Genomic DNA, 26,583 nt, shown 5'->3' with positions numbered 1-26,583 from the left:
ACTCAAGTTTTATCTAAGACAGCATTAAGTGTAGGCTTCATGTCTTACATGACTGAGAAACAAAGAAAAAAGCTTCCGCTGCACCTCTGAAGAGCAGCAGGTTGTAACTGGCTTGCTCAGCAGCACTAAGGGAGGCACCTTACTCAGAGAAGTTTTATGGCAGGCTCATCAATACAGCACTTCCCATAAACAGACCAAAAAGTATTTGTCATATGGTAACTCACTCTCTACAGGGGAAAAAATAAAAATAAAAATACTTGCATGTGAACATGAGTGAGGAAGCACAGTCACTTGTAAATTTCTCTAGGGCTCTATTTTTCATATTCCTGTATCTTAGGAAAAAAGGTCAGAACTAAATCAAAACACCCACAGTCTCACTCTATTCTTACTCTCATTCATATTTTTATTATCCAAACTATTTCTGCCACACATATTAAGATATTTTCTACGCTCAAGATTATCACTAATGCAGAAATTTACATCAATCTCAAATTTTACTATCTTCCATAGTCATTATGAGTCAAATTACCACTGTCCACAGTTTACTAAATAAGGTCAAAATGTTAAGTTCCTCACTCTCCACCATGCATGTATTTCAATACACATCTTGAGCAATGTTTGCTCTGAGCAAAAACAGTTGACAAATTTGAAATGCTTTGCCCTGTTAGCCGAAGGGCTGACTCAGATGATCTTTCTCCCGTTGCCAGTGTCTCTCCTCCTGAGCCCTCACTTCCCCTCAGTAATTATAAAAGGAAAACAGCAATATCTGTAAGTATAGCATTACAGTCAACAGAGGCACTCAAACTGCTGCACCGCCCTCCTTCCAGCTGTTACAAAAAGGGTTTTCAGCCCCCTCCAGTGCAATGCAGCAGTTTTCTGTAGGAAAGCAGAGGCAGCAGCTTTCCTACCAGACATTTCTGACTCACCTCAGACCTCCTCTCAGGGTTCTAAGTAAAACAGCTGGAAACAATGCCTGCCACCTTCTCCCTGATACAACACTGTAAAATTTGCGCACAATAATATATATCTGCATGATAAATACTTTATTAGAAAGATAGAAATCAGTCATAAATGGTATTCAGGAAAGAGACTGACGCAGAAAATTCAGAAGTCTGCTAAAACTGCTACTGAAAGAAGTGTAGTTGAAATGGCCCCAGTTTGGAAAGAATACTTAACAAAAAGGAACCACTTCAAGTCCAGGGTTTCAGATTGTCAGAGTAATAGAGAATGCTAACAAAAAGCAAAAATACAACAACTTTGTCTCAAAATTATATAAAATAAATCTAATAATGTTTATAATACTATACTTTCCAATAATATATCCAATCTTTTACCAATTTTGTAAGTGTTCCAAGTGAAGCAGAAACACACACTGAAGAGAAATAACATTCCTTGTGATGTCCTCAGAGGCATCAAACTTTCTTTTTTATACTTCTTTTAATTAAGAAATTTGCATTGTTCCTTGAATTAGATGTCGAATCTTCTCAGCATCTTTTTCTATAATTTTATTTTTAGGATCAATCTTGAGAGCTGCTTCATAATCTTGGAGGCCTAATATAGACACATTAATAAGAATATCAATCAATAATGCAAGAGCATCCTCTTCAGCAACTAACTGGAAATAACTACCCCCCAGTCGTATGCATAAAGTATTGATCTTGAGGTTTGTCCTTAAGTAAGATGGCATCAGAATGACATGAGTTTAGCTTCCATCAGTAAATAAACTTATATTTTGCTTATCTTATTTTACAAAACACTGTAGTGGAAACGTTGTACCACATAAATATTTTCAGGCTTTAAAACATGAAAACAGAGCCTCTTCATTCAAATACATATACAACTATATATGTGTGTGTGTGTGCATAAGGGGACTGTTCTAAAGTGTTCTGCAGAAGAGAGGAAATGATCCTGTGTGAAAATGTGAACAAAAAATACATGAACTATGAAAACCAGAGCTTGGGGTGAAAAAAACAAATCACAAGTACAGGAAGTAAAATCTTGCTCACATCAGTCTTTTTTATAAGGTTTCAAAGTGCAAATGAAGCTGTAAGGGAATAACCAAGTGATGCTTAAGTAAAAAAGGTAAGCAATGGCCAAAGCTTAGTACTTCAACACTGACATTTTGAATATTCTTCAATTTCTATTATCAGCTTTCACTTGTAAACTTGCTTTACAAAACTAATCTGATACTCTTGAGGAACTGAATAGGGACACTGTAAATTCAATTATTTTCAAACAAATCACATGTACTTGATGAATCATTTTACTCATTATTATGGGCTTCCTACCTCATTTTACAAAGATATTACTAAGCACTTCACAAGTATTTTAGAAATATTTCAGGTTATTTTGATCTTAAATTTTAATCTTCAGGTTATTTTCCATTTTCAATGGAAAAACTCCTTAAATTAGGAATGCAATCCATTTTCTCAAACTTGTAAAGATTTTTCAAGTATCCAGTAAATTTTTTAAAAATTAAAGAACGTGGTATAAACGTTCATAACAAATAGACATAGACTGCATGGACCTCCTTCAAAGTCACTCCTGAAAACATAAAGGTGTGAGCAGCCTCACTGAGCTAAACAGACCTACTTGCATGTCACTATAAATTCCTATGCATGTTTTCCTAAAAGCAAGGCCTCACCTTCAGTGTACAATTCCAGCTGACAAAATGCTGTTCCACGTCTCACATGGGCTTTCACTCGAGCGCTCTCATTATCAGGAACAGGTGGTGTCAACAGTTCCAGCGCCTTTACAAATGCCAACACCCAAAGTACTTATAAGTAGGTTTTCCATAATTTGGGTTTTTTTTCTAATTTACAAACACTTCTCTCACCTAATTACTATTATTATACAATGACATAATAACTATTCAAACAGAAAATAGCTCTTCAAATTTAACTATAAATGGCTTGTGACTCTAGCCATTAAGATCTGTATCCATCATCCCAGTTTGCCACCTACAGTTACATTGCCATGGTTAAAAACTGACAAATACCATGGTAAATGTTTACTGCATTCAAATAATGTATTCTGTTTTCATACATCATATGACCTATCATGCTATCAAACGACAAGAAAAAGGTAGCACTAAAAAAGCACATGTGTTTCAGTAGTAGTTACTAGAAAAAGCAAGACCAAAATCCCCCAAGTTTCAAGACTCAAGTACTTATTAGCTCAAAAAGTAATTTTTGGAAAACTTTTCCCACATTATTCAGGTGCCATTTGAGATCATTCCTCTTACTGCACAAATAACAGCTGCTAAAACATCAGGACAATACAGACCTTTGAAAATGTTTGGCTTGTTGGAAGTTTTTAAAGTATCCTGCTCATCACCACCACTTTTTTTTTTCTTTCCAACCAAATTAAGCACACCACAACATAATAGAAAATGTATGAGTATACTTTGGTTTTGTTTTTCTCTGCTCCCAGTTGTGGGTTTTTTCAGGTGTACATATTGCTACAATATTTTTATCTAAAAAGAAACATACTGGTCAATATATGACCATTTGTCACAAAGGTGTGAGAGACTGGTTTAGGGTTTATGCTACTGTTGTTTTGTTTTAAATTTCTGAAAGTTCATTAATCACTATCAAATTTTAATATTTCACCATGGCTTCATTATATCAATTTTGAATTTTAAAAATTCGAATTGCACTAATATGTATTTACAGATCTGCTTAAAACAGAACCATCACAGTAACAAATCAAAGTAATTAATGCAAAAGATGACAGCCTGAGCTCCTGAGTTTTTATACCTTGGAGGAATCTTCAATAGCTTTGTGCAAATTTCTCAGTTTAAGGTGGCAAGCAGCACGGTTCAGGTACAGCAGGGGAAGTTTATTGTTCAGCCTCACTGCAAGGTTATAGGCGTTTACAGCCCCAAGGTAGTCTCCCATTGCAAACATTTTGCTAAGTATTCAAAAAAAAATGAAACATGCAGTTTAAAGAAGGGGATAGATACAAAACAAACACCCACTTATTGTTAACTCATTTTCAAAATTTGAGGTTTTAGCCTCTTCTCCTTTGAAATGCCCCTTTATAGCCTTTTCTGAGAACAACATAGCTGAAGCTCAGTGCACCTTGCTGCTGACAATATAGCTTAGAGATACACAACAAAAACAGTCACTGCTTACAAGCAATGAAGGAGTGTAAGAGTGGACACATTTATGTAGACACAGGACTAATTGTGAAATCTTTATATATCTGATTATGATTGCCTAATCAAAGCTTTCTGTATAACACAGCTATATAAATAAACCAATATTTGTATAAAGTTTATTTTACACTGATGTTTAATGTCTCACTAAAAAAGTACAAATGAAATTAAATCCACTTAGGTATAATAGTGCACTGCCTCAACTTTCTTCAAAGAAGAACATACATAATGTGTTTACAATGATTTTGTTCATCATCAGCTTCAACAATTGCATCTCATTCTATCAGATGCTAACCCCTTAAGCTGTCAATAAAATCTCTAGTACGACTACCATGACTACTCTAGACATTCACCAACTCTGTCTAGAATGAATAGAATATACCAAAACTGAACAGTAGACAAACACCATAAAACTAATTCGTTTTTAATACATCTTCAAGTGGAATGTAACTTACTTTCCTTTGTCCTTTAACCAATCTGGATTCTTCTCCTCTTCTTTTAAATCTTCCAGCTCAGATAAATCAGAATTTATTATTCTTCGAGCTTCTGCTTGTTTTTGTAGCCACTGTAAATACAAAATGTGCTGGTATTATTTCTGAAGCAAAAATTCAAATCCAAAAAAGGTTTCTGTTTTCATCTCTTCACTCATACTTATCAAAAGAATTCTATTGACAACGTATTTCAGACACAGGAAAACATTTGATAGTGTCCAATATGAAAAACTTCAACGTTTCCCCAAATATTTTATTACCATGAGAAGTCAGCTTACCACATCTCTAATACATTTTTTTTACTTGTCTGTTTTGATCTTTCGAAATTACTTTGTATTCATTGAATCGAGCTCAAAAGAGCTGTGACCTTCTTTAAGACAAAACTGAAAGAATTTAAATATAAGAGTTAGGACACTTAAAATATTGTACTTCAAGGAATTAAATTAATATTGCTGCCTTTTCTCCCTCTCCCAAAAAAAGGAACACATTATTTATTAATCTGCACGACATGGTGAAAACAATTTTTGTATAAAATTGTTTCTTTATATATTAATTTAAATAAGACTGCCTTGGAAGACGAGGATATTGCACAGGTATCGTTCCTTGGCACAGACTCTATTTTTGTATTGACTGAATACACAATAATTAATTCCCCACCTTACCTCCTCCTCTTCTGCAACACGAGATTCTCGCAGAGCTGTGGGAAAAACTCGTGGTGTAAAGTTGACTTTAATAGTAGCAGCAACTCGGGGAGCTGGTAACTGTTCTTCCTTTAAATTCTGAGAAAATATACTACAAGAACCATGACCTATGAAAAGAGTTAGAGCACTGGAAATTAAAAATGAAGCAAGATATTTTTCTGGTTTTCTACTAAAGTCCAAAGTACACCTGACTTAGAAATGTGGCACACTAGAATTAAAGCACTGATCGCCTGAGAAAAGCTTAGACTCACTCTTCTGAAGGGAAGGTTCAAACAATTTTTCTTCCTAATGTAGCAAGTAAATAAATGGAATTATACAGCATCTGTCACAAATGAACTTAAACTCCTCTTACACCTCTCGGTTGTTTGTATGATGCTGCTGTGACAGGGCAACAATAAGAGCTAAAGCTAATCTATAAAATCAAACAAACAAACAATTAAATGTCTTCTGCTGGTTTAGCTCCCTGAATTGGCTCCCCATGGATCCAAAACACAGGACAGAGAGCACAAAAGGAGATTGAATATTTCCATGAAATTCAGCAGTTAGGTAACTTTGGGTAGCAGAAACCCCACCCCCAGGAAGTCTGCATTACACTGCCAGAAAGGCTTTCTGACTTACTTTTCTAAAGCTTAGAACAAAACCCACCCTTGTACTCCCAAAAACTTTAACAAGAGCTAAGAACTCATGTGCTTTAGCTCAATAAATTGCCTGAAAATATCAATTTTAAAATAACTGGGAGCTAAAAGAACTGTTTCAGTATGGTGGAAACAAAGATAAGTGATGAATTAGAAACATCTGGGAATAAAGTTATATCCACACTTTAAAGAATAACAAAGTACAGTTCAATTATACAACCTCTTGTGGATTTGAGCCTTGTCTTAGAACTTCCTTCATTAGGAATCCGAGTTTTGTTCATTTTTTCATTTTTTCTCTCTTTTAATGGCTCCGTTTCTTGATGTAATTCCTCTTTTGTTTGTATGCTCTTGTATTTATCACCATCTTTTTGTTGGTTTTTCCATAACTCCAACTCTTTAGCAACCTTCTGCCGCTCCTTTTCTTTTAGATCTTCAATTCTTTTTCTTTCTGCTTCCTCTAGCTATTTGAACAAAAAAAACCCCTATGAGATACATAACATCTGATAATACTGACTTGCCTAAGTTAAAGTTACCATTATTTTCCCAGTTCCATATCCCAAGCATAGTGTAACCAATAATGTGACCATACTAGCAGAGTCAATTAAGATGCTTGAAAATGACTGTGAGAGTAAAGATTTCTGATCAGCTTTTAGAGGTCTCATCTTAAAACTATTTCACTAACAACCCCAAGGTACAATCCAGAAACATTCAGAAATAAGTTTTACTTTTAAACAGTGAAAATCCTAGCCATGTTCCAATGTAGATCTCTGGAAAATACAGAAATGTAAAATATATGTGATGATCTGAATACACTGTTTCTTATTTCTCCTCTTTGAGATTATTACATATCAAGAAGAGGTACAATACTGCTACTAAGAAAGTCAATAACCGTAGTTCTTTCTGGTCAATATTGCATATGCACTCTTAAAATTTCATTGCATGCTCCAAAAAAAAAATCCTTTGAACACAAGTGAAGGGACCAGACTTTTTATATATATAAAAATTGTAAGAACATATCTTAAAATATACAAAAAAAGCAGAATAACAAAGACACAAACACACAAAAGACCAAAAAAATACAAGTCTGGTATAAAATACAACAAAGAATAAGTGAGAATTTTTTTAATCAGTATTTTTTCACAGTGATAAAGGACTAAACACCTGCAAAGGCCACAAAAGACTACAGTTTTGCCACATGTCTGTACTCTCCTTTGAACAGACAAAAATCTGAGCTTGTCACCAAAAACTTTCATTAGTATTACTCACAGAAAGTGGCAACTCGTAAGCACTTTGTCAGTAAAATTTTCTTATTTAATAATAAATAGGTTTAAATGCAAAGGTTCACCACCACTACAATAAAAATTGGAACTTTTCATATTTTTTAACATACATTTAACAAAGCATCTGCCAGATCAGTTGGTAGCTGTTTACATGAATGTCTTGCAGAGCTTCTTCTAAACCTACCTTCATTGTGGCCTCCAAAGCATATTTTTTGTGTTCCTGTTTTGTAATTTTTTTTGCTTCTGTCTCCTCTTTTGCCTTCTCTTGGGCTTTTAGAACAGCATTCTCTCTCAGATGTTGTAGTTTCTCCTTGTCAGCTTAGAAAAATAAGTTATCTTAGTCATTTAGGCCTGGTGTTCTATTGGTATATAACATGTTAATGAAAACATGATTCTTCTGCTGCTTTGGCAAAATACAACATGATTACAATTTGACAAACCAGTGTCTACCAAGCCCATCTCTAAAAGAGGAAAATTAAGATTTGCTTAAACACAAAATGTAAGTTGTACAAGAAATCCTGTTTTATTTTACACATGCTAGAACTAGTAGATATTCTTCGTTCTCACATACTTTCTATTTTTAATAATGAACAAGGCTGAACTGAGCAGATATCTACCAGCAGAAGTTTCACAGCATGGTTTCCTTACACACAATCTAACTTTCAGAGTGGAAAACTTACCATTTGCTAGAGTTAGGGAATCCCACATGGCCGGTTCTTTTTTATACAAAGTGAAGAAAATGCTTTCATTTCCAATCTTTGCTGTGCTGTTTGTGTCATCAATAGGAGCATATAAAACGGCTTCAAACAAAAAGGGAGGGATGCTTACCTACAAAAACATAATTTTTGCTAATATTTACTGTTTTAAATTAACTCTCACGTATTCAAAGCAGAGCACGAGCATGCAGTAAACCTCAAGAAACAGATACTATTGACAGAACTAATTTGCTTTGTATCCACTGTGGAGGTTTGTAGAAGCCCAGAGAAGGAGCTTCCCTTTCGTTAAGGGTGGGTCCTCACAAGGTTATGTATTTCACTAATGAGTTTGAAAAGTCGGTTCTGCAGCACTGCAACAGAAGCCGCGGATTTCAAATTCAGGATTTTCCGCAGTATAAGCAAATGTACAAATTCAGTCCATTTATGAGAGTAAAGGCAGCTGGCACCTGTTGAGTGGCAAGAACACAGATAGGAAATGAGCAGTACTAAAGCCATTATCTGCCTCAGGACGGGCGTTTAGCAGCCCGCAGCAGACAGAGGGAGATTATAAAAGATAGAGGGCTCTGCATTTGAAGAGTTGCCATGGTGCACGGCGCGATCGCTTCCGAGCAGGGCTCCGGAGCGGCCCCGCGGCCGTGCGCGGCAGCAGGCCCGTGAGGCGAGCGGGGCGCGGCCCCCACCTTCAGGTACTGCTCGCTGCAGAAGATGTTGGCGGCGGTGGCCCGGGCGCCGCGCAAGGGCAGCGAGAGGTACACGGCGGTGAGGGTCTGGCGCCAGCTGTGCTCCCGCAGCCACACCGGCATCGCCGCGGCCGGAGCGGCTCCGGGGCGCTGCCGGCCTCGGCCCCGCGGCGCACGCCGGGAGCTGTAGGCCCGAGGGGCTGAGGGCCGCGGGCACGGCTCCGGCCGCCGGCGCTCACAGCTCCGCAGAGCAGGAAGGAACGCGGCTCAGGTCATCCGCGTGCATTTCTAGAAAGAGACAGACTGCTGGTAGCGCAGAATTTCTGACAAAAACTATCAAACGTTAGTTTTTATCAAAAAACCATCCGATCCAGCCTCCCTGTTCAAGTAGGGTCGTCCCAGAGCACATAGCACAGCAATGTGTCCAGATAGTTCTGGAATATCTCCGGTGAGGAAGACTCCGCAGCCTCTCTGGGCAGCCTGTACCCACAGAGAAGTTCTCCCTCAGCTCAGGTACAACTTCCTGAGCATCAGTTTCTGCCTGTTGCCTCTTGCTGTATTGCTCAGAACCACTGAGAAGAGCCTGGCTCCATGCCCTGGCAGCTCCCTGCAGACATTTACACACATTGCTGAGGTCCCCTCCCAGCCACCTCTCCTTGAGGCTAAACAGGCCCAGCTCCCTCAGCCTGTCCTTGTAAGAGAGATTCTCCAGACCCCTGAATGAACTTGGTAGCTGTGTGCTGGACCTGCTCCAGGATCTCCATGTCTCCAGAACTGAGGAGCCCAGAACGGCAACACTCCAAGAGTGGCCCCACTACAGCTCAGCAGAGGGCAGGATCACCTTCCTTGACCTACTCTGGCAATGCTGGCACTGAAACTTCCACATGTCCCCTAAAAATAACTGGGTCATCCAGGCAGCCCCATGCTATCGCTGAGCAATCTTGTCTGCTGTACTGTCTCTGCCAAAAACTCAGGAGGTAATGTGCACATTACCACTCCATGTTTCTCAAACAAACTGTAACACTGTATCTGCCAAAATAAAGTCTAGTATATTGCAAGCAACTGCTTCTGGAGAATATGGCCTGAAAGATGAGGCAAACACAGCTGGATAAAAATTCAGGTATGTTTAAGTTCCTCAAAAGTATACAATTACCTAGAAATATTAGGAAAAATCCAGAAACAATAAGTCTAGTTTTCCCTCTTTCTTTTAAAATGAGACCAAGAATAATGGAGTTTAACATGGCTCACATTAGCTGGTATTTCTAATGTGAAACACTGAAGATTTAATTTTTATGTTAAGATTTAATTTTTATGTTCTATTATGTATAATACATAGCAATATTCAAATAGGAGAGGTTACTTTTAAGTACTATTTATATATAAAAGTAGGTATTGCAGAGATTTATAACTTTTTTAGAGCAAGAAATCCATCACAACTCATATGACTTCTGGTTTATTCTCCACCCTCACTCACCCACATCAATATCATCTGGAAGAATCCTTGCATGGACTGGAATCCGAGAATTGAATTAAAGTCCTCTTTCCAAGAACATTCAAAGTACATAGCAGCAGCAGCTAGAATGATTACAATGTAGTAACTCAAAATTTCCTACCACTCCAGCTGCAGTCATCCAGCAAGTCAGAGGTTTTGAGTGCAGGTCTTCTGCCTTGGTCACCCAGGTGTCATTTTTAGTTTAATCACAGAGAATATACTGAAATGAAGCAGCTTATTATTTATTCCTGCTAGAAGAACTATATTATGCATACATGCTTTACAAGACACAGTTATGGTTACCAGTATTTAGTCTTCTCAAATTACACAAAAGAGCTCCCATACAGCAACCAAAATGCCTATTTACTTAAAACCTAGATCTGCAATGCAAAGCTTTTAGGAGAGACAGTAAATATCACTAACATGTTTTTATGTCAAAATAGCAGATTTAGCTGCTAAAGGACACAAAAGGGATTCAGCAAGGTCTTGGATCAACCTTAAAGGTTTTGAATTGATGTGTATGTGCAGAACCACCACCTCTGTCCCACCCACTCCACAGCCTTACCTGGACAAGCTGCTGTGCTCTCACTGTGGCACACACTTGATAAACAAGAGACACCCATGCAGCGTGGTTCTTCTGCTGGCACTAACTTTATCAGTCAAAAGTCTGCAGTGAAAAGTTTGCAGTGAAAGGAGAAATTTTTCCATTGAAAATCTGATTCCTAAATTCCAATCTCCTGTGCTATGAAGGATGCAGATTTATGTTCCAGACAAACCTCAATAATATTATTAATATTCTGCACCTTCCAGCTGCCTATACATACACATATCTTTTCAGGGGTTATTTCACTTCTAATGGCTTCAGAAGTTTTAATATAGGGGAAAAAATCATTTAGATAGTTTACATTTTCTTACCTTTAATTATTAACCTTTTTTTCTCACATCCTTTTTAAATTCTCTCTCATTTTTCTCATCCCTCCATATTTTTAACAAAAAGCAGAAACATTTTATGAGACTCTGTTTATTCCAACAAACTGTTTTGCATATGTAGCTTGGAACCTCTATCAGTTACTTTTAAAAATTATTGGTAAAGCAGTGATTTGGTATGTGTTAGTTCTGGCATTTTAACTAACAGGAAGAGCTTAGTAATAATTTTATAAACTGGAATAAATAATTCTTTATATAATCACTTTCCAAGTGCAAAAAGTTATTTTAAAAAATCTATTTGGACAAATGGTGCTTAAGCCTTCCTTCCCATCCTGTGAGGAAAGAAATGGGGCTGAAGGCACAAGACCTTCTCCCATCTGCTTTGAAGTCACTGCAGATGAACACCTTTACAAAACAGTGGAGCTCTCCAAGAGAGGCAGGAGCTGTATTTTCTGATCCACATGACCTCATGCTGCTTCTTGCAGGATAACACCTAATCCAAATGTGTTTGAACAGGCAGAATATGAGAAGCATCCATCTAGGCACTGCATCATCAGAAAGTCCACAGGCAACTTCCCCACAAAAAATTATCTTTATTTTAAAAGAAATTGAAACTAGGTAACAGAAAGCAACAAAGTTACATACAGTGCTGGACAAAGCTTACCATATACATTTTCCAAGAACACTTGAATCAGATTCTGATATATGTTCTTCTAAAAGGTAAAAATATCATATCATTATTAACAAAAAAAAAAAATAAATGTCAACAATCTTAATCAGCTTATATTTCGCATTGTTTGGATGGCAGTAGATTGGTAACTTGCCTTTTTCTACTCACTTTTAACTCTAAAAGGAGAAGGTGGACAAAAAATTCCAAGTCAGAAGGCCCTAAAGACCACAGTGCCTGCTCTAAAGGCCCCAAACACAAGCTTGGAAGAAAGACCAAGTTTTGAATAAAAATCCCAAACAACTTTGTATTTTTTCACATTTCAGAAAAAAAAAAAAAAAACAACTAACTATCAAGAAAGAAAAACAAAAAAGAAAAAATAATATATTAAGAGCCTGCCCTCCTTAAGTTATAAGGAAGCTCAGATTCAGACCATTCTGTAAAGGACAAGATGAGTGTTCAGGAACAGACAACTCTCATAACTCCAATCCCAAAATGTCTCCAGTACAGCAATTCCTGAAATACAGTGCACAAATCTCCAAGGAAAAAGGTGGGTTTGGATCAAAAAATTATTTTGAGACAGTTTCTTTGAACATGAAAAGGAAAATTATGTATGGTAAACAATGCAGAAATAGTTATTCCCCATGGTGCTGGGATAAGCCATTTCTAAACCAGGAGACAAAGGGTAACACTGAAAACTTCAAGCTAGAGGCAGCACCTCTGAGGGCCTGAACACCACTCAGAACTAATTACCCCAGAACTGATGACACACAGCACTAGGCCACTAAAGGGAACTTTCTTTTCTTCTATATAAAGCAGAAGTTATCACTTCCACATAAAGAAGTGAATGTGCATAACTCAAGATGTAGTGTAGGATAGTTATATTGCCTTAAAGAGTTCTGCTAAGTACACTTAGTTTCCAATTTTAGGGAAGAGTCTATTCTAATATAGAAAGCTTCTGCCAAAACTTAGCAACTGCAGAATAACTTTAAAATACATCCAGTTCTACATCCTCCTGCATATATCTAATCACATCCAACAGACAAAAAAAAAAAAAAAGCCTTTTAAACAAACAAAAAAATTATATGCTTTGTTAAACAAGTAAAGAGTGTTAGAATAGAATTTTCACACACAAGAGCTGATTACCAAATGTTCACCCATTTATCAGTGGATAATATTAGGAAATTCATATTAAGTAATGGCAACAAGATGATAATGCATATCAGTGCTGTGTGTTCTGAAAGGTACTCAGTTTTAATTATGAATTGCTACCATCTATCATACCTCATTCTATGCAAGATACCTCACCAGCTACCAATCCATAAACAATAATGTTTCACATACTTCATAGAGTAGCTTAAAACACATCATGGTATGAAATAATTTGTATTACATAGTAATTTAATCCCTGGCCACAGGGTTAATGTTGGACAAAGTCTGGAAACTTTTCCAATTTGAATTACATACATTAACTTTGTCACACACCACAGCACTAATGCATGTATTACATCAGACATGCTCTAATTTAAAATCAAAACAAAAAAGTTGTTGCAAAAATACATGTCACCAATGTGGAACACATTCAAGATTGTATAAAAAGTACTGAACTGATATCCCAAAACAGGTATATTTAAGCAGTACATAAGGAAAGATTAGTTTTAATATGAAACAGTCATTTAAGTCACATACAACATGATAAGAAGCATGACTTCCTTTTTTTAAAAATGTTACACCAATACTTTTACTGACAGGCAATGTTTATTTATAAAATGAGAGGGATATATTTAATGTAGATGTGTTACTGTATTAAGTTGGAATAAAGACAAATGTTAAAAAGGTGCTACATTTTAACACCACTGATTTTGTAAAAATCTCAAACCATATAAGCATTTCACTTGCAAATATCACAGGCCCTAAACTGCAAACACTTTGAAACATTCTTGACTGTGTGCATGCAGTTTCACTGACTTCATTAATTGTCACATGCTTGAAATTAAGCCTGAAACATGTGATAACAAAACTGGTTCTTAGATTAAAAACTTCAGAGCTCACAAAATATAATCTTCTTTGAGCAGCCCCCAAAATTATATTTTTCTTTTAAATAAAGCAAACTTCATTACTTTTCTCTAGCTTCTTTCATCTGAAGATCTCAAATAATAACTAGGCCTCTAAACAACCTTTGGAAGTAAGCATCAGTCCCATCTTCTTTCAGAAGAGACAAGCACAAACCTGCTAGTTTCAAGTTGTAGAAGGAATGAGTAAAACAGGAAGAAACAGGATTTTTGCTACCTGCCCTCTAGTTCGTATCCAGCACTGTCACTTACATGTTTTCTCATTTAAAATTGGTCACTAGCAAAAAAGTTTTAACAACAGCACAACCTGTTTATTTCAGCCTGGGGTGGGGGTGGAAATTTGGAAGCAATATAAGGCTGCATTTCTGATCATGACCAGAAACTACGTAAAAAGGACACAGGTATTTCCCACAAAAATGTTAAGGTTTGCAAGATTTACAAAATCTTTGCAATATTTTTGGTGTGCAGCACCAGTACAGTCTAAATCACCAGTAATGAAAGAAGCACATGAGAGTTCAATACAAATTGTTTCATGTATTACAAAAAACCTCACCTATTCTAGGCAGCCCTCCCGCCCTCCCTCCCACCCATCATTCTAGAACTAACTTCTAATGCTAATCAGCTGACATTTTCCTAGTACCTCACTAATTAAACATGATTGCTGTTTCTCCTGTGCATACTTGAACTACTACTTAGTCAACACATGCAGAGAAAACCAAAATATAACTCTAGATAAGAGTTCAAGTATGCCAAGAGCATATCAGTAGGGTAAGCATATTGGCTGGATGACTTCTGGAGATCCTTGTCAGTCCTATCTCAGATCACCGTGCTAACAAGTGTGGAGTTGGTTGTTCATTTGTTTTCATTTGATATCATTGACATTTGCTAATGCCTTGAACTTACAAGTTAATAAATGCAGAAAATTTACTGGGTTACAAACCCAAAATAATACCAGTTTAGAAAAAATCTAAAATAAATTGTTAGAGTAAGTTTCATAAATACACAATTTAAGGCCTTATAAAATGATGTTCCAGATGACTTTAGGTACTTAAGAACACTATGTTCAAATACTAACGTCCCAACAGCTAATCTAGAAAATAGTTGCCTAACTTCATGTTGGGTTGAAGAAAAGATTAAGAAATATGTGACTATTTTGAATACAATGTCTGCTCCAAAATGTTAAAACATAAAATTAATTGGACTTCTGAGAACAAATGCCCCAAAATCTTCTCACAAGAGGCATAGGGTGTGGGAGTGGGAAAGGTGACAATATCATTGGAGCTTTGGTTGAATTTTCACTGAGCAGAATTTTGATTCCACTTACATTACTGTAGGTGTGAACTAGCTCCATTATGTTCACAGTGCTAATTGTTGCAGAGATTAAACTGATTCCTAGAGGAACAAATCTATCTAAACAAGGTTTGGTTTAATTGCTACTTTAGGTACCAAAAGCAAATTCAAACATTACTCCGTCATTAGGAGAACTACTGAAGAATAAATCTAACAGAGGTTGTTGCTTGTTTGGTTTTGTGTTGGTGGTTTTAAAATCACACCTCTAACAAAACAAGATTAAGTCCAGTTAGTGTACTAAATTAAAGCAACTACAGATGAAAACAGAAGCTCTGGATCTATCTTACACTTTACAAATCCATACAGGAAAATTCTCAAGATATTAAATACATCACTTACACTCTAGACATTATTTTCTTTTTCCTGATGAGAGGAATGCAAAAAATCCCAACCAAAACAAAACCAAAAAAAACCAAACCAAAAGAAAAAAAAAGGTGGGGTAATACTGCACTTATACAGCAAAACTTTTCACTTTTAAAATAAAACAAGTTGTGTAGATCTGCACAGTATCTTCCAGGAATGTAAACAGTAGAGCCCATTTAAAACCAAACACAATGGTGAACTATCAAACAGGCCTTACTTTCACTCAATGGCATGGCTTACCATGAAAATTACCTCTTTGTTAGATGAATGAGTTCTCTATTAACTCCTATATCACTCATCATCACAGACCTGAAATATGTATCACATTAAGGAACATGACTAGTACCTGTAAGCTTGACATATGATTTAATTGCAGTTTAAAGACTGTTTCCAGCACGATGGTACATATTCCAAGCAGAATCTGTTATCACAGTGCCTCCTTTCATTAATTCAAAACAATATTTCTCTCAAAAGAAACTTTTTCAGTTGCATGTGCAACTTCATCACACTGCTAAGGCTGAACTGTTCAAGGCTAGATGCTTCCCGACATTCAAAAAAGAAGGGGAGTTATTTTTGAGATCAAGAATAAGATGAAATTACCCTTATTAAAATAGAATTTTTTAGCATCACACATGAAGCTCTAGTTCCATTCATACTTGTCAGTAGGATATCAGGTTTAGCAAAGGAGCTAAACTTCTGATTACTTAGTTCTGATGTGAGCTAAACTCACCTGATATGACAGCTGTATTTTCTTTCTTCACCTTAGATTTCCTACCCCCTCACTGCAAGACTGGCTGAGGCAGTAGTGGGAATTTAGTTTTAAGACTTTGCTAGCCAAATTATCAAGCAATTCAGAGAGCACACTCCATTGCCTTGCCACCTCCTTCATGCCAAGTGGACTGTGTAAGCTCAGGGTGACTGAGCAGGCTGGAGCTGACAGCCCTAGAAGCTGGGCAGGATTTTCCGTGCACTACTTCATCCACAATTCTCAGGCAGCACTGAGGCAGGAGACTGGAACCATCAGTGAGACAGAATGAGAGAGAGGTGCATGACTGCACAACTGTGACAGATGAAAGACTGTATCCCAAGGTATGTTCTCAAGATAAATGAATTAAGGTTACATGTGCAACCCTAGTTCTGGCATTCTCTAGATTTAAAGCAGTGGACTTCATAAACTCGATGTGTTCTTTTTCCAATTTAATCTTATTTCCCAACAACTTCCAAATAATGCAAGGTCTAGCAAGAGCCTTCAGCATGTAATTGCTGAGAAGTCAAGAGATTATTGCCTTTTCAAGGAAATAGAAATGTGTCATACTTAGCGGGTTTCATTGTGTTACTAAGCATGAATTCATTATTTTTGAATAGCACATTAATGCTTTACTTCAAAAATAGGAAAAAGCACATACAAAATTCTCTGTATTTACCCTAAAATAACAACTATTAGTACTGCACATTCCTCCATGTCATCTCTACTATATTCTCTACTAGCAAGAACATCAATAACAGACATTCACGCCAAAAGAAAAAAACAAAGTAATGAGTACTTGCAAATATAGTACCATTAAAACCAAGCACTAAATGCTAGCGTTAGTTAACACATTAATATACACTAGCAAATTAGGGCTATTCATACAGGCACATTTTTTCCTTCAATAATATTGTCAACGCTCATCCTACTTCCGATCAATTGTCAGTTACAGTTCAATCAGAAACAAAAAATATTCCATCCTGTAAAAACATTTGCACACATAAAACTAAGAGTACAAAAGCTGAGATGGAAGTTTATGAATGAATACAGATTAGGGGAAAAAAGATGACAGCAATCAAACACAACTGATTGTCTGCAGAAAGTGAAGTACCCAATTCGTAACCAAATTTTCATAGCAAGTATTTGCTCCACTAGCACCCATTCAGGCTGTCAGCCTTCTGTGTTCAGCGCAGGTGGTCCTGCAGTCTCTCTCGTGCGCATTAACTGCACATCCTTGTCAGCCATGCAAGTGTCACAGCCCCACACTGCCGATGCCTCTGCCGTGAGAAGGCCATATGCTGACTCTGTCATGCCCGTACAGATCCGATGGAACCATTTCTGACAAGAGGCTTCACACAGGATGGCATCCTGGTCATCATTGACTTCATGTGTACAAATTCCACACGGGTAGACGGGTTCAGAGGACGAGTGTCCGTGACGACTGGGATGGAGGGGTGTTTTGCTGCTCTTTTCAGAGTTGCATCCTTCAGCAGTACCTCGAGGCTGGCGGGACTTGCTCTGAGTCCCATTTGAGTGGCCAGCATTGGTGTTCTCAGCACTGTTAGAATGGCTGTTATCCTGATTTACCACATTGTTTCGAGTAACATTTTTCAGGTCACTGTTACCTTGACTCACAACGTCCTCTGTCCTGTGATGGTGCTGATGAGCAGCAGCGTTCTGGCTGGATGCTTTGCTCGCACCTTGACTAAAGTCTTGCTTTTGTGTTGATGATTTTGTCTGGTTGTACGTGTTTGGTGGAGGAACAAAAGAATGGTTTGACTCTAGCTGAGAATTTGGAAAATTTGGATTGTTTCCAGGACCAAAGTTAGTTGGCACATCAGGGTGAGGTATCTGACCAGAATGGCCAAAGTTCTCCCCAGGATTTGGTCTGAAATGCTGAGCAGACATATTGACATTTTGATTTATCTGACCACTGCCATAAGGTGGTTGATTCCCAAAACCTGGGTTATCATGAGGACCAAAGCTGAAAGAGTGGGGTCGACTAAAACCCATGCCAACAGGGTTTTGAGGAAGAGGATGTGGTTGGTTTCTGAGGGAGTAAGAACCACCATATGGTGAGGACACTCTGGGCAGCATGTGAGGTGGCATTCTGAAAGTGTTATAGCCTCCAAAGCCAGGATAACCAGGGTTACTAAAATATGGATTTCCTGAAGGAAGTGGTTTATAAGACACAGTATTATAGTTGTCATCAAAGGGATTTGCAGCTACAAGGTGGTCAGAGCTTGGGTTCGGTGGTGGAGCGTATTCAGATGGAGGAGGAAATGACGACCCCTACAAATATTTTAAATACAACACTTGAATTAGTTTTAGTATTTCCCTGCAAGACAGACCAGCCACAAAGGTTCTGGATTAGCAATACAACTGCTGAAAGAACTGATCAGCTGTTGTGTAAAATTCAGCCGCTGTACCCTGCCAGGCTGTCTGAAATTTCAGTACAGAGGCAGGAGAGGAGCTTGGGCTTCAGATAATGTTGTGATTTATAGTAGTTTCAGTGTTTTAAAAAGTTTGCAGTTGAAAATGCTACTTGAAATGTGACTTCTATTTCATAATCTTTTACAAAAGACAAGCAACAATACAGAAATGCAACTGTCACAAACATATACACAAAGTCTTTCCAAAAGTTGAAGAGCAGATTTGAAGCTCCCTAACTTCACTCTGGGTTCATGCTACTGAATATACATCTCATAAGACACTCCACTTCCATGAGGATATACAAATCTAATGGTATTATAACCCTAAAAAAGGTATTTGGAATATAGGAGTCAGCAGACTGGTATCTTCTATAGTCTGTGGAATATCCTATGCTGTACATTTCTATACCAAACAGAGCATTCAGTGATTGTGGACAGTCTGCAAAGCATAGTGAGTAGGTATGAAACACGAGGATTATGAAACACGAGGATTACGCTCTGGTTACAGAGCATAATCAAGTGTTTAATGGAGCCCAGAGTCTGTTTAAATGTCACCAGTGCAGTCATACAATTGAAATTCATTCTAGACTAGCCTGTAGGGAACACCTGCTGGGTTCACCCTCACACTAACTGTGCTCACAGAAAGCACTTCCTCCTAAGTACTAATAAACTAAGACTATTTCTAAAAAAATGAAAATCTATTTTAATAATTTGAAAATCTATTTTTAAAAAATTGCTGCAGTACAAATTTTAACCTGGTCAGAAGGAGCACAAGCTAATCTGCATCTCCTCTAGTTATTACCATTCAGAACACAAGGAAACTCCCCCAAAAAAGAGGTGTGAAGCCTTGTAAAGTAACTGAATATTTCTCAGAGCAAGTTTCAGCATGACTAATTTAAAACAAAACAAAAACAAAGAAAACAGATCCACATTTCAATGGACTCTGCATAGGCCTAACAGAAAGTGATTGTTTTACCTACATAAATAAAGGTATTCCCACTGGACAGTACCAAATTAACAGATACTGTCACTCAAAGCCAAATGAACACACAAAGGAAAACTCAGCGCTATAGATACCCAATTGCTTAAGATATTTTGTATTGAAGCTTTCTTTTCTGGAAAGAAAAACTGCATAGAAATGTCACATTGCAAGAATTCACTGGAAAAGAGCCCTACCTGACTTAGCTTTTGCTTGAAAATCACCTGGGGAGTATGCCAAGAGCTTGGTCAAAGCATTAACAAACCCTACTGATTCATTAGCCCACAAACCCACACATACAGAAATGAAAGTAAGGTAAAAAGTAGTCTCATGGCAACTACTTATGCTGTACAGATTTCTACCAATGGCTACAAAGTCATTAAAGAAAAGTCTGCCTCAGAATCAAATCCCTATGGTAAAATCCAAGTTGTTGCAGTCTCACTGTGCTCCTCTCTTTATATGTCTTTGGCAACTTACAGGGATTAAAATACCTTCAGCGCAAATACTAGTATTCAGGAAGATTTCAACTTCAAAGTAAACTGAAATACTTGCTATGTAGCTGCTATTTGTGACAAGAAACTGATATTCTGAACAATGAGAGATACTCATACCAGCAAACATTTGAGTGCACTGTTTATTAGGAATTCAAAAGAAGCAAAGGGAATTTACCTGTGTATTTGCTTTGCGCTTTTTCTTATCAGGGCTTCCAAGCTGAACTCCTGGTCCTCCTAACCCATCCAATCCACTGTCACCACCTACAAGATATCAATCAGTGCAATAATACATTAATTTTATTGCAGACTGTATTGTAAGTTTGATAGCCTCAGATATCTGTTACAAATACTGAATTTGCATTGACTCTGGTGCCTTATGTCACAAGTGCTAAAGGAGCACACATCTGGAGGTAAGCTAACATCCCTCCTATACCTCTGTCTGCTACCAATTTCATGTCCCATTCATGCTCATTGTTATTGAAATACACATTTCCATTTATTTTAATTTTATCTGTCCCTTGATTCTTAACATCTCCACATCACCAGTTAGAAGTATTTCTTGTTTGTATAAATCATAAAACTTTCAAAAGAACTGCAAAAAGCCATGTCTAAGACTCGCCTCTTAACTCACATAGACACAGCATCAGTGTAGCAATATACAACAGATTGTTACAATCCACCATGAAGGAAAAGAAAAGTAAACAGTAGTAGATCCACGAACAAAAACCATTGAAAACTTGCCATGCTGTTTAGACTAATCTCCAGTGCATCAAATCTAAATTTCACTAAATGCAAGACTTGAGCAAACAAAAAGACACCTGCCAATAAAAGGTGAACCAGCCCACCTCTGCAGGAACCTTACAGAATAACTAAGCAAGGCTATCCTGGCACAAAAAAAGAGTAAGGAATGTTCATTTCACTGGTTGCTCAATCAGACTTCACCCTGAGCAATACAAAGAGATATCTGTACTTCCCCTGGGATTCCCCACCTTTCACAACAGTAGGACAAGCTCTCAAATTTGTATGAATCGTGGCTTTCATTTTAAAACCCTAGTTAGACCATAAGTGAAAAATAAATCTAGCAATCTCATTATTATCCCAGCCAGTCTGTCTTCACAGGCTCAAGTGAAATTGCCACAATATGGGAATGCAAAGAAAACCCTGAGCTGAAGTATGAGAAGCATTTTCAGGTGATACCAGAGCAACACATGTTGAAGTACTAACATCATTATATTAAGAAACAGTATTTTTTTCCCCAGGCCCATTAGGATAATAGCTTATTTGCCTTTTATAAAAATATATAGTAACAGCACAGAACAGTAAGCAGGCAATCCAACCTAAAAATTTTACTGTTTGTTTAAAATTGATATTCAGAATATGAGTCAAACTTTATCAAGATGCAAGCATCCAGCTGAACACACAGGTCTTCATTACCAAAGACAACCTGGAGATAACTGTGAATTATCAACAGTATTATGCAAAGCAGCACAATGTATGACATTGCACTGCTCTGTTAGACAAGTGTTCCCAGCAGACAGGTAAACCAGCTTTGGGAATATTCAGCAACATAACACAAACTCTCTTCTCACAGGGAAGCAGCAATCCTATTGTACACAGACCAAAATATCCAAGTTATTTGAAATACTCCTGATCCAAGGAGTATTGGATCTACTCTTGGATAGTAGAGTATCCAAGAGTACTTGGATCTTGGATCATTGTCAAATGTTCACTCCTAGCACTTCCTCCATGCCTCTTTTTTTTTTTTTTTTTTTTTTTTTTTTGAGGTTTCAGGGAATTTAGCAGTTCTACTTCAAGTAAGAATCCAGTTCTGCTTTAATAAGTTCCTTTTGGCTCTAGCTGTCACTGTTCAAATTTGATTTTATTTTTCATTACACATGAGGAAGATACATGGATATCCCAGATCAACACCTATCAAATTTTAAGTCTGAATTTCAAAGAAAAGGACATGATATCACAATCAAGCTCTCAAAATAAACTCAGGCTTGCACATAGCATATTGTGGTCTAAGATACCATCAGAGAAACGAGGGATTACTCTTTAAAAAGAGACCTCTTTGCCTTGATTTAGAATATAAAATCCTGCATATACTTAGTGTGCTATGAAGCACTGCCACTACATTACCTGTAGATACTAAATGACTGCAGCATGAGGTTTTACATAAAGAATAATGGCATATTTCCCCTAAATTTCAACTCTATAAATCATCTTCTTTATAATCTATTTTCTCAAACTGTTCCTGTACTTTCTATTGGCTTCTTCTCCAGCACTACTATAAGTTTATACTAAATTTAGTGTAAGATTGCACCGTGAACACTAATCCTCACAACTGCATAAATTACACTCCTTTTCATGTCCCTGTACTCTTAAAAATAATTGACGTTAAACACTGATAGCAAAATATTCCAAATATCCAGATTTCTTTTAATAAATTCAACAAGTAGCAGCACAGACATCAGTAAATTTGTGATCAAGTAAAATACTAAGGGTCATATGCAAATGCTGGTTTGCAGTAGCTGAAGTTAAAACTTTATAAAACTACATATAAATTCCCTCTCTGGGACATCATTTTTCAAAAGCATAACCATATGAACGTTAGAATTCCAGTGACAAGTTCCATCCATTTCTACCTGAATTACTTTCATTGGCAAAGCCATTGACATGCCTTGGTTTACAGAAGGGAGTCCTGCATCTGGAAAGGCACAAAGCTTTTGTATTTTCACTTCTCACTGTGTGAGGCCAATGATTTAATTCAGCCCTAAGAATTTATATTTTCCCTGTGGGTTCTATAATGATTTAATTTATACATGAAAGGAAACAGAATGTTAGTCCTAGCATACCTCCAAAAAAGAGTGAATAAGGCTCATTTTCATGAGGCCAAAATAAACTTTCCACAAAGTCACTTTTGGTACCTACCACACAGACTTTCATTAAAGAGTATCAAGCATTTTGGAATGCTGAACTGATGGAAAATTATTCATTGTCCGAGACTAATTTTTTGGGCAAAAATCCTTTTGACTGGGACATCACCTATCTCATGGATCTAAAGGTATAAATACATATCTGACAACTATTCCCCTATTAAACTACAGATAAAATTCATTTCAGCCATTCACACTTGGGCAAAGGAGAAGAGATAAGCCTCATATTCTCTTTTACTTCTTACATACCTAAGATGGAGATTTTCAGTGTTAGTTAGGAGAATTGCAAGTTGTAGTTTGGCTTACACATTAAGGGATTTTGACTTTGCATGTAATTTATGCCATACTTAACATACTGCAAATACAGTATGGAATATTTTCATATTCACTGACAAATCTCAGTTGAGGTTTTTAGAGGATGGATGCCAGAGTCTTTTTAAACACTACTTTATCTCAGTAAGAACATTTTCCCAAGAAACATAAATGGCTGAATAAACTTTTCATTATAGACAGAAAACAAAAATAGTCTAATTTCAACCAAATTCGGTGAGCCTATTCTGTGGCCCTGAGACTGTAAACAGTTTTGATATTAAGCTGTAATTAGGTGGAACTTGGTGGGTAATTCTGCCATGTGAAACCATATATGCTTAAATATTTGCAGAATCAGGGCTTGAGAGTGGAGGAGTCTAACGAATCCCAGTCTCCTTTGTAACACTGCTGTGTGTCTTCATTCTCAAGCTTGCAATCCAGCTGTTACTATAGCAGTTTTAGAAAAGCAAACTGTAAATCAATGACAATATGCACCGAGGAATCCACACCTTTTCCCACTTATCCAACCAGGAAAAAAGCATAAAACATCAAGAACAATAGAATTCCAGGGGCAAAACAGGAATCAAGAAAACAAGAAGCACTAAATTGCAAATTTTATAATTTTGCCACAATTTTCACCCAACCCAGTCACACATCCTGCTGTTTTTGATTATTTCATTCAGAGAGGCATTTCTGTGTCTAAGGACTATAAGGACACAACAATCACTACGCAGGCTGATGTGCCACTGCCATTAAAGTCAGCTGCACTGCCGAAGTCGGAGGAGACCCTGCATTTCTGCCCTTCTTCCTACTCCTTTGAAAGAAAGGCATACCTCAAACCTCACCAGAGCCATCCACCAGTGCTATCAGTAAAGAATAATATTTCGATTTCTTGCTTTTTTCATTACCCGAAAAGGGAAAGACAAAATCCCAACTAGACTCAAGCACAGGAGCCAGGACTGGGGACAGAAGAGCGAACACTCAAGTGTAATTTATGGGCTCTGCATCAGCACGAACTCGGACATGTGGCACTGCCGCCGTATTCCCTTGCACCAGCAGTATGCTCGCTGCATACTAATGCGCTGCACATCCCCAGACACACAAGAGACAGGACCGCACGCCGCCCTCCCCCGCGGGGCACACCTGCGCGCACAGCGAGCCCCGGGGCTGCTTTTCAGGGCCCGCAGGCTGCGGGAGCCCGCGGGGCCCGGCCGGGCCCCACCGACCAAACTTCGAGCGGCCCCCGCACCGCCGGCCCCGCCGCAGCCGCAGGGAGGGACCGCGGCGGGGGCGGCCCGGCCCGCGCTGCGCGGCGAGGGGAGCCCGGCGGGCAGCGGCGGCGCGGGCGGTACGCGCATCCCGCGGCTCCGCCAGCGCTCCGCACGGGAGCCAGGCCCCAGCGGCGGCCGCCCCCGGGCTCGGCCCAGCCCTCGCCGTACCTCGGGATCTCTTCAGCGCGATGGGGTCCTTCTCCTGTTCCGCTGACATTACAGACAGCAGCGCATGGCTCCCAGGGCGGCAAGAATCGGGGCTCTTTGATGCTGCTGCCGCCGCCGCCGCCGGCCCGCACCCCGCCCCCTCCGCCCCCGCCTCCTCCGCCGCCGCCCCCGCCCGCTGCTGCCCTCTCCGCCGCCGCTCCAGCAGCGGAGCTACGAGACTTTGCAAAGTTTGGGCGCGGGAGGGCTCCGCTACAGCCCGCGGCGGGGGCCAGGCCAGGCGGAGTCCGGCGAGCGGAGCGCCGCTGCCCGGAGGCCGCCCGGGGGTCCGCGGAGCGCCGAGCCGCGCCGGCCAGGGCCCCCGCAGGCTGCAGGCGCCCGCCTCGCCCGGCCCCCGCCGCCGGGGCTGCCGGGCCCCGCGCAGCGCCCCCGCCGGACGCGGCGCCGCTCAGCGCGCCGAGCCCCCGCTGCCCGCCGGCTCCCGGGCGCGCAGGAGCGGCAGCGCCCGCGGGGCGCTCCGCGGGGCTCCCCCTGCTCCCGACATGAGCGCGGCGGGACTCTCGGCCCCGGCCGCGCCGCCGCTCGGAACAAAGGCGCCGCGCTGGGGCGGCTCCGCCGGCGCCTCCACCCTCCGCTCGGCCACCGCTGGGACTCGGTCCGGCCGCGGGACAGCCGCGGGGCGGGCCGGGGCCGGCAGTGCCCGGTCCGCGGCAGGAGCGGGGCAGGGGCCGCCTCGGCCGCTGTTCGGGGGGAGTCGCTGGCCGGGACCGCGGCCGGGGCCGTCAGGGGTTCCACGGCGCGGCTCCGGTGCGGCACGTGCCTCACGCCTGCTTCCCGCCTCCGGGCTGCGGCTCCCTTTCTCCCAGCCCACGCGGGCGGGTGTCTGAAGCGTTGGAGCATCGCGCTCCGGCGGCTCCCGGGCGGGGGGGGACCTTCCGCAGGGAGGGGTTCCCCACACCAGGTGTCACCCGCCGGCCGGGTCTCTGGCCTGGGGGTACCGCGCAAACCACTGGGCCCAGCCGGTGCCCTCAAGGCGTCGGTAAACCCTGCCGAACCCTTAAAAACACACGGGACAGATAAATCGCTGCCGGTGTAGTTTTGTGCAAACACATTCTGCCTCGGTTTCCCATCTTCTGAAGTGGCTGCGTTATAGAGGTGTTATGTATGCAGTTCTCGGTCTAAATCAAAATTGTTAGTCAACTGCATTAAAAGTACCATTTGAATAAAGATTTATTCTTCCTATAAGGATAAAAAATGCCCAGCTGTACAGTATTGGGTTTGCTCACGTGCCTGACTTCGATCAGTGCTATTTCTTTATGTACCTTCTTGTTAGATGGACAGTCAGTACTTTTCCAGTATTTGAAACACTTTTTCTGAGGGGAAAAGGTTACGTTCATGTAAAGGTTAAGATATTGGTATGGCTATTACTTAGTTATGCAAAATGCAAAAAGAAAGTAATTCAATTTATGTTGATTTCTGTCCTTCCCTAGACATCATTTTTATTTGTCCACAGCCTCTTACTTCGCAGTGATCCCAGATGCGCGTACCTCAAAGAACAGCACACCGCCAGTACTCTCATGGGATGTACTGCTTGATTCTGTGTAATCTTACTGAAGAGAATATTAGCAAGGTGGGTGTGAGCTTGTCTATATTTGGAGGAAGATGTGCCTTATCTGTGAAGAGATTTGCATTTTCTGTGACAGAGCTTGCTGC

General features: G+C 39.6%; 2 protein-coding genes across 2 annotated transcripts; both read right to left on the bottom strand.

The window, feature by feature from the left end:
* Nucleotides 1-382: 382 nt before the first annotated feature.
* On the bottom strand, nucleotides 383-8,913 carry DNAAF4 (dynein axonemal assembly factor 4). The gene is made up of 9 exons (XM_038146599.1): nucleotides 8,663-8,913; nucleotides 7,947-8,094; nucleotides 7,451-7,584; nucleotides 6,207-6,447; nucleotides 5,313-5,458; nucleotides 4,615-4,724; nucleotides 3,759-3,912; nucleotides 2,645-2,750; nucleotides 383-1,551 (listed from the first exon to the last, which is right to left on the bottom strand). The coding sequence occupies exons 1-9, from the start codon at nucleotides 8,783-8,785 to the stop codon at nucleotides 1,442-1,444; spliced, it is 1,272 nt and encodes a 423-aa protein (XP_038002527.1). The 5' UTR covers nucleotides 8,786-8,913; the 3' UTR covers nucleotides 383-1,441.
* A 7,800-nt stretch (nucleotides 8,914-16,713) lies between these two features.
* Nucleotides 16,714-25,056, bottom strand: PYGO1 (pygopus family PHD finger 1). The gene is made up of 3 exons (XM_038146591.1): nucleotides 24,874-25,056; nucleotides 20,362-20,447; nucleotides 16,714-18,573 (listed from the first exon to the last, which is right to left on the bottom strand). The coding sequence occupies exons 1-3, from the start codon at nucleotides 24,920-24,922 to the stop codon at nucleotides 17,452-17,454; spliced, it is 1,257 nt and encodes a 418-aa protein (XP_038002519.1). The 5' UTR covers nucleotides 24,923-25,056; the 3' UTR covers nucleotides 16,714-17,451.
* Nucleotides 25,057-26,583: the final 1,527 nt, after the last annotated feature.

The sequence above is a fragment of the Motacilla alba genome, chromosome 10 (genome assembly GCF_015832195.1).
Source record: "Motacilla alba alba isolate MOTALB_02 chromosome 10, Motacilla_alba_V1.0_pri, whole genome shotgun sequence".
Lineage (NCBI taxonomy): Eukaryota > Metazoa > Chordata > Aves > Passeriformes > Motacillidae > Motacilla > Motacilla alba.
Note: the sequence above shows the minus strand (reverse complement) of the source record. Positions and strands in the feature narration are given on the sequence as shown.